The 9,022-nt window shown below is 49.8% G+C and overlaps 1 protein-coding gene across 1 annotated transcript; it reads right to left on the bottom strand.

Annotated features, from left to right (window-relative positions):
• Window positions 1-3,025: 3,025 nt before the first annotated feature.
• On the bottom strand, window positions 3,026-8,476 carry tob1a (transducer of ERBB2, 1a). The gene is made up of 2 exons (XM_072483862.1): window positions 8,292-8,476; window positions 3,026-4,966 (listed from the first exon to the last, which is right to left on the bottom strand). The coding sequence occupies exon 2, from the start codon at window positions 4,770-4,772 to the stop codon at window positions 3,801-3,803; it is 972 nt and encodes a 323-aa protein (XP_072339963.1). The 5' UTR covers window positions 4,773-4,966; window positions 8,292-8,476; the 3' UTR covers window positions 3,026-3,800.
• Window positions 8,477-9,022: the final 546 nt, after the last annotated feature.

The raw sequence follows: 9,022 nt of genomic DNA, 5'->3' as shown, positions 1-9,022 counted from the left end.
AAGTATAGGCGCTGTTGTGCTTTCTTGGTGGTAGGGTCGACGTGGGTGGACCAGGACAGATTTTTGGAGATGTGAACCCCTAGGAATTTGAAACTGCTAACCATCTCCACCTTGGCCCCATTGATGCTGACAGGGGTGTGTACAGTGGTTAGCGCTGGGACTGTGGCACTGAGGACCCGGGTTCGAATCCCAGCCTTGGATCACTGTCCGTGTGGAGTTTCCACATTCTCCCCGTGTCAGCGTGGGTTTCAACTCCCACAACCCAAAAGATGTGCAGGATTGGCCACGATAATTGCCCCTTAATTGAAATTTTTTTTTTAATTAATGTATTTATTTTATTAGTGAAAACCAAACCAAAAACACTGCAATCACATCAAAATATCTTTGAGAAATGCAAATACCCTGTGGGAAAACATACAACCTTCATTGCGTATGTTTTCCCAGCGTATCTGTTTAAAAATGGAGTGAGGGAATAACCCAAATACAGTCAGTCTAATCTCAGTGGGCAAATTATTGGAATCAATTCGGAGAGACAGGATCAACTGTCACTTAGAAAGGCAATGATCAAGGACAGTCAGCAGGGATTCATCAAGGGAAGTGTGTTTTAATTGGAATTTTAAAAAATTTAGTCAGAGGCAATTTAGCTAGGCCAATCCACCTACCCTGGGTTGTGGGGGTGAGAGGTGGTAACAAGGATTGATGATGGCAGTGTAGTTGATGCAGTCTACATGGATTTTAGCAAGGCATCAGTCATGGTCACACACAGCAGACTGGTTAAAAGCTGTTGGTATCCAAGGGAATGCAGAAACCTGGATACAAACTGCACAAAGGGCAATGTATGACAGGTGCTTTTGAGACTGGAAGGCTGTTTCCAGTGAGGTTCTACAGGGCTCAGTACTAGATTCCCAAGCTTTTTGCAGTGGACATATTAATGATTTAGATTTAAAATGTAGCAGACATGATTAAGTTTGCAGATGACAATAATTGTCTGTGTGGTTGATGGCGAGGAGGATGGCTGTAGAATGCAGGAAGATATCAATGGACTGGTCTGGTGGGCAGCTTCAACTCAGCGTGAAAGCATTTGGGGAGGTCAAACAAAACAAAGGAACACAATAAATGGGAGGATACGGAAAGGTGAAGAGGAAGTGAGGGCCTTGGAGTGAATGTCTACAGATCCCTGAAAATAGGACAGGTCAGAAAGGTGGTTAAGGCAGATGGAATCTTTCCCTTTTATTAGCCGAGCAGAAAGGCATAAATACAAGGGCAGGGAGGGCATGCAATTGCACTGGAGAGGGGACTGCTGCTGTTTAAAAAACACAAAAGTCCCTTTGGAACTAAACCAAAAGTTTAATCTACATCCCCCATTCCCGCACATTGTTAATTAAACTGTCAGCACTAGAGGCAAACACATATTTATCACACGTGAGCACCATTACTCCTAAAAAGGTGGATTGCTTTGAGTCAGTACAGATAGGTTGATGGGCTCTTCCTCTGCTAGAATGTTATGATTGCAATGTGGCTCTAGAGGCGATTTTATGAAAAGCAACATAGCAGGGTTTAAATGTTCTTACATAGGATAATTGTTTAGTCAGATGTTTTAAAAGATCTTTTCCCCGCCCAGATGATCAGCAGATCTTTATTTCTGGTTTAAAATACACATCTATCCCATTTCTGACCTAGAGCAAGCGCTGAGAATGTAACACTGATCCAGTGAGCCCCTCCCCACGATCACAATCCAGTGAACATGAAAGTGCCAGGGAAAGCTGCAATGCCCCCCTCAGTTGCATAGTCTAACACCCAATTCCCATACTCTCATCAAGATTCACATTGGCATGGGATGTACAAGCTGAATCTGCAGCTACTTCAGCCCATTACACCCAATGTGCCAACACCAATTTCAGAATTTACTTCAACTCAAGCCGAAAGCCCTTCTCCTTCAGCAAGCATCATACGCCACTGTGCAGCATCACCACGACAACACAGTTGGAAGTTTTACTTTCACGAAAATTCATAGGTCAGTGTCTCTTGTATGCGAAATGTACATCCTTTCTGGTTCACATCCAAAATGCAGAGCAAACGGCTGCCACCCTGTTTATGCATTGTGCAGTAATGCATAAGTAATGGTATTGGTTATTCATGATGGTCCACCTTCCAACTTTTCCCCTCACCCGAGATATGGTGATACTCAGGCTAAATCACCACCTCAAAGGGGAAAACAGCCCATGGTCATCTGAGACTATGGCAACTTTAGCTTACCTAATGGAACTGGCACAGAGCACCTCCACACACAAGTTAAAACACAGCCTCACCAGGCTGGTCAAGTCAAAAGATGCAAATCAAGGAGGCCATTGAGCCGGATTCCCCATTCGATTAGATCATAGCCGATCTGTACCCCAACTTCATTTACCCACCTTGGCTCCATTTCCCCAGATACCCCAACACAAAAAATCTAGCAATAACATTTTAATCGTCCCCCTAACAACCACAGCCTTCTAGGAAAGCACCAGATTTCAATCAGCCTGTGGAGGAAGCAGTTTCACTCCTGAACAATCTAGCTCTAACTTTAAGAATATGCCCCCCCATCCCCTGCTCTCAGTAGCCCGAACAGATCAAATAATTTCTCTCTATCTACCATCTTGAAGCGGCGATCATTTTAGACATCTCAGTTAGATCACAGTATCTATCAGCTTATTTTTGTTTTTAAAAGGCCACAAGACAAGACCAGTAGAACACATCCCCTGCTCCATAGTTTATTTTGGGGAATTGAATTTATAGATCTGGGTTTTGTTTTTTTTAATTAGAATGCGACACCGATATAGTCCATTTTGGGAATGGTAGAATTCACAAATTTAAATATTGCAACCAATAATTTAAAAGAGGTCTTCACCTACAGTAACTAGTTTATACAAAGGGGTGCATTTGACAATGATATGAAGCAGAGGAATGTTATTTTTAAATTATTTTAATACAAACTTCGACCAATATAATCTCTGTCCCTCTAAAAAGGTAAGACACAGACTCAAAATACTTTGTTATACTGTTTTTATCAAGTATTGCACAAGGTAGGTACAAAATTAATATTTACGATTACATTTGTCCATAATATATCGCAATTTTTTTTTAAATTTTTTAAACGCTTAACAGAAAATACAACTCTCATGTTTTTCCAAAAAAAGCTCAAATTTCTACACTTTAAACACCATCACTAAGGAATATCCTGCACACGATCTTAAGAGTAGTTTGATGCCTCGGAATATGGATTTTTTTTTTTTTACAACGATTTGTAAAAAAAATAGAATGCAAGCATCACAGATCACTGGAGTAAAAAGATATAAATGCAATACCGTGTTGTAGAAACAATATATACTCTGATATTTTACAAACTTCATACTAAATTAAATTATACAATTACAAAAAGACCAGAAATCCCACTTTTATTAGTGCCAATTGTTAAATCAGCCCATGTCCTGTCCAAGTGTAAATACTGTTTGAGGAGGTCTCGTCTCCACAACATTTTTCTATTTTGCTTTTTTAATTTTTTTTTATTTTTAAAAAGGTACAGTCCATATAAAATTATTTTTGTGCTTGGTTGGCAAAAAAACAAAACTTTGAAGCTTCTTAAATAACCAAGCGCCAAACTACAAGCTTATTTTCCCCCATTCCAAAAGACATTTGTAAAAAAAGGAAAAAGTTCTCAAGGGGATTAAGGGGGAAAAACACCCTTGGATTCAGTTAAGTTTAAACTTTTAGAATTAGGGCTTCATTTTTATATATAATGTATAGAATTTTCTTCCCCCTTTTTAATTAGCCATGACAGGTTGGAACTGCTGGTTAGAATACTGCATGTTACTGAGGCTGAAATTCAGACCGTCGACAAAGGATTTCTCATTGAGGCCTCCATAGGCAAACACGTCAAAGGCATTCCCATACTGGAGGGGGCTGAGGTTTAGGGGACTCTCCCCTGGGAACATTGCACTGGTACCACCCTGCCCCTGGATGCCAAGGAAAACAAACTCCTTGGCATTGGGAGAGAGGGCTGAAGTCTTCTGCTGTTGCTCCTGGCTGCCCACACCAAGCCCATAAAGAGAGTGCATGGATGATGACATGTTTTTCTGCTTCAGCAGGTTATTCATGTTCAAGCCAAGGTTAGTGGGGGATGTGCGAGCGACCTTGTTACGGCCGCTGCTCTTCATTTTGGTCGAGCCGAACTTTGTAGCAGCAAAAGTGGCAGTGGTGAATGTTAAAGGCTGGGCGGAACGAGGCATGATAGTGGGGCTCACGGCAGCAGAGTGCCCAAATGGGGGAGATGGGGAGCTGGATTCAGATGAGCCTCCAACTGGGTCACAAATGGGCATAAAGACCTGGGCCTCAGGGTTGAAGCTGTTTTTGATTTCTTTGTCCAGGTCTGTCCCAGTATCATTGTTATCATCCACATACAGCACCTTGATGGGCCCCTTCTCTCCAATCTGATAGGACACCTCAAAGGGGTCGATCCAGACACTCAGGTCCTGAGGCAGGTTGTCACGAACATCCTTCATGTCCAGTCCACTTTCTTTGGCAGCTTGCTCGATGACAGGGTCACTAGCCTCCCCTATGTGTATACACCTGTACCCAGACCCTTTGTATGGCTTGTCTGGATACCAGTGACCTTCATATTTCTTCTTCAGCAGCCGTTCCAACTCCTCCCCAAAGATGTTGACTCGTCGCCTCGGGAGTTTATTGTACAAATAAGAGATGATAAAATTGAGTGCTACTTGGATTTCAAGCTGCATAGCTGCTCAATCACCAGAATGAGTTGTAAACACTGCAGTGCAAACCAAAAGAAATATATATATATTTATATATATAACTCCTGAAAGGCAGTATTTAGATCGCCTCAGATAGGAGCTTAAGGTTTTTTTTTTTTTACAAAGTGCTGGTTAGAGTGGAATTTTTGTTTTCATCAATTTAGCAATGTTGTTTGTTCCTTGAAAGGGGGGAAAAGAAAACAAAAGTAAAGGCAGAATTTTAGTGCCAATATTTCAATATCACTTCCATCCTCATGTTACAACAGAACAACTTTATAATTCCTGCTTTGTAGTTTAAAATCTAGTCACGTAGCTCCTAGTGTTAAATACAAAAATCACAAAGACAGGTTTACAACGATTGAAAAGGATCCAATGTCCGAGCACCTCAAGTATTCTTTTTAGAGCAATGCTGACTCAAAATTATAAATCAAATGAAACCCAGATGGCTTTTTAAAAAATTGACAACCTTCAAAATAAATCAAATCCCGACGTCACAGATTGAGCAACTGAGCCAACTCTCCAATTGGAATTAGGAAAACAGATCAGAGGGCAGTAATCTGCAGAATCGGCACCATTGCTCAGGAATAAATAACATCCTCAAAATAACCATGCAGCAAATCCAAAGGGGAAAAACGTGGTCTCCTTTCATTATTTATAAAAAGGGTCATGTTTGCTCAGAGGAGAGATTATATTTGGAAAGGTACCAGCTTCTTTTATGCACCAGGTCCCACATTGACGTCAAACACATGATTGCGAAACGCACAGAATGAATGAACGTCACTGACTGCGAATATCAGGCAGAATGCAAATGACCTGATTAACTATAGCCACGCCAAACACATACACAATACTCACTTCAATACATCAGGGTAGGCCCAAACATAGGCACTTTCAATACCAAACCAAGTACTAGGGAGGGCAGAGACACCCTTTAAATACCATGCAGATTGAAACCAGGCACCAGCCAGCTTTTTGCGAGCCCTTTAAATGCCACAGGCAGATTGCCAGTTAAATGACTAACCCTTTCATTCCAGCTGTAGGAGAACACTTACACCCAGCAATCAGACAGACTTAATTGCCAGGATGGGAGAGCAAGATTTCAGGGCAATTGTTAGGTGTATGGGGGCAATACAAGAACAAATATGTTGCATTTTATTAAAGGCTGTGTAACATCCTGGGGGACTGAGGGCTGTCCCTTCAGCGTTAGAGACACAGGCTTTTGGAGAGTTTGCAACAATGGAGGGGTAGAGGGGACGGGGTAGAGCAGACAGGGTAGGGTTCAGGTTAGGGTTCTGCCAGGGGCAATGGGGTTGAGAAAGGTGGTGGGCAGGGGGATCCAGAGGTAGAGTGACAGGCGGGGGGGTTGGTCGATTGTCCCAAGGCAGGGGGGGTGAGGGGGTATTTTGGGGGGGCTATTTGGGAGGGGGTTGGGGGGGGGGGCTATTTGGGAGGGGGTTGGGGGGGGCTATTTGGGAGGGGGTTGGGGGGGGGCTATTTGGGAGGGCGTTGGGGGGGGGCTATTTGGGAGGGGGTTGGGGGGGGGCTATTTGGGAGGGGGTTGGGGGGGGCTATTTGGGAGGGGGTTGGGGGGGGGCTATTTGGGAGGGGGTTGGGGGGGGGCTATTTGGGAGGGGGTTGGGGGGGGCTATTTGGGAGGGGGTTGGGGGGGGGCTATTTGGGAGGGGGTTGGGGGGGGGGCTATTTGGGAGGGGGTTGGGGGGGGGGCTATTTGGGAGGGGGTTGGGGGGGGCTATTTGGGAGGGGGTTGGGGGGGGCTATTTGGGAGGGGGTTGGGGGGGGCTATTTGGGAGGGGGTTGGGGGGGGCTATTTGGGAGGGGGTTGGGGGGGGCTATTTGGGAGGGGGTTGGGGGGGGCTATTTGGGAGGGGGTTGGGGGGGGCTATTTGGGAGGGGGTTGGGGGGGCTATTTGGGAGGGGGTTGGGGGGGCTATTTGGGAGGGGGTTGGGGGGGCTATTTGGGAGGGGGTTGGGGGGGCTATTTGGGAGGGGGTGGGGGGGCTATTTGGGAGGGGGTGGGGGGGCTATTTGGGAGGGGGTGGGGGGGCTATTTGGGAGGGGGTGGGGGGGCTATTTGGGAGGGGGTGGGGGGGGCTATTTGGGAGGGGGTGGGGGGGCTATTTGGGAGGGGGTGGGGGGGCTATTTGGGAGGGGGTGGGGGGGCTATTTGGGAGGGGGTGGGGGGGCTATTTGGGAGGGGGTGGGGGGGGCTATTTGGGAGGGGGTGGGGGGGCTATTTGGGAGGGGGTGGGGGGGCTATTTGGGAGGGGGTGGGGGGGCTATTTGGGAGGGGGTGGGGGGGCTATTTGGGAGGGGGTGGGGGGGCTATTTGGGAGGGGGTGGGGGGGCTATTTGGGAGGGGGTGGGGGGGCTATTTGGGAGGGGGTGGGGGGGCTATTTGGGAGGGGGTGGGGGGGCTATTTGGGAGGGGGTGGGGGGGCTATTTGGGAGGGGGTGGGGGGGCTATTTGGGAGGGGGTGGGGGGGCTATTTGGGAGGGGGTGGGGGGGCTATTTGGGAGGGGGTGGGGGGGCTATTTGGGAGGGGGTGGGGGGGCTATTTGGGAGGGGGTGGGGGGGCTATTTGGGAGGGGGTGGGGGGGCTATTTGGGAGGGGGTGGGGGGGCTATTTGGGAGGGGGTGGGGGGGCTATTTGGGAGGGGGTGGGGGGGCTATTTGGGAGGGGGTGGGGGGGCTATTTGGGAGGGGGTGGGGGGGCTATTTGGGAGGGGGTGGGGGGGCTATTTGGGAGGGGGTGGGGGGGCTATTTGGGAGGGGGTGGGGGGGCTATTTGGGAGGGGGTGGGGGGGCTATTTGGGAGGGGGTGGGGGGGCTATTTGGGAGGGGGTGGGGGGGCTATTTGGGAGGGGGTGGGGGGGCTATTTGGGAGGGGGTGGGGGGGCTATTTGGGAGGGGGTGGGGGGGCTATTTGGGAGGGGGTGGGGGGGCTATTTGGGAGGGGGTGGGGGGGCTATTTGGGAGGGGGTGGGGGGGCTATTTGGGAGGGGGTGGGGGGGCTATTTGGGAGGGGGTGGGGGGGCTATTTGGGAGGGGGTGGGGGGGCTATTTGGGAGGGGGTGGGGGGGCTATTTGGGAGGGGGTGGGGGGGCTATTTGGGAGGGGGTGGGGGGGCTATTTGGGAGGGGGTGGGGGGGCTATTTGGGAGGGGGTGGGGGGGCTATTTGGGAGGGGGTGGGGGGGCTATTTGGGAGGGGGTGGGGGGGCTATTTGGGAGGGGGTGGGGGGGCTATTTGGGAGGGGGTGGGGGGGCTATTTGGGAGGGGGTGGGGGGGCTATTTGGGAGGGGGTGGGGGGGCTATTTTGGAGGGGGCTGGGGAGAGAGCTCTCTCCCCCGCCCCCCCGGGGGGCTCTCTCCCCCGCCCCCCCGGGGGGCTCTCTCTCTCTCCCCCGCCCCCCCCCCCCCCCCCGGGGGGCTCTCCCCTCCCCCCCGCCGCCGTGCAGAAGGTTCTGGAGGTTGTGCTACTTACTGGGCTCTGGCTGGCGGCGGTCAGTCTGTGTCGGAGGGAGAAGGTCTTGCGATGTTTTTTTTTTGTTGTCCTTTAAATTTGTGAAAGTATTTTTAGCGTGTTCCTGCTGTTGGTGCTGTGGGCAGCGCCGCTCCCTCTCTCCCCCTGCCCGCCCGCAGCTGCAGCCCCTCCGCCCGGGAGCTTTGACAACTCATTGCCATCGACCGCAGCGCCGCTATTTATAGTCCATCTCCCTCCGCGTCCTCAGCACCCGGGCGGGCGGAGGCGCATCCGCGGCCACGTGCCCGGGACTACTTCATCATTGTTGCACGTCGGCGCTGTGGGCGTGTCCTCCGCACTTTGGGCGGTTTCGATTGGCTCTTGGCCGCGCTGCGGCCCCGCCCCGCGCTGATTAAGTCAGTTCCGGGCAGCTGGGGGCTGCATTCTGATTGGCTCCAGTGGCCTGTCCGTCACCGCCCCAGCCGCAGCTTCGTCAATGTAGGCCTCGAGAATTAGTTCCCCTCCTTTTAATCCGTTTTTGTTCAAAAATCAAACAGAACAGCAAAAGCCACCAAGTGAAATCTCTTTACTGATCAATTGTGACTCGCTTCAAATCGTTGCAATGATAAATGTCAGGTACAAAGTGTGGAAAGAAGCGCCGTCTGTGGGCAGAGAGCGCGGAGGGAGACTGAGTGCGCAGCCCAGGAGCCGCCTCGCTGCCATTGGCGGATCCCCGCTTCCCATTGGCTGCT

This window comes from Scyliorhinus torazame, chromosome 18 (assembly GCF_047496885.1).
Source record: "Scyliorhinus torazame isolate Kashiwa2021f chromosome 18, sScyTor2.1, whole genome shotgun sequence".
In the NCBI taxonomy this organism is placed as follows: Eukaryota; Metazoa; Chordata; class Chondrichthyes; order Carcharhiniformes; family Scyliorhinidae; genus Scyliorhinus; species Scyliorhinus torazame.
Note: the sequence above shows the minus strand (reverse complement) of the source record. Positions and strands in the feature narration are given on the sequence as shown.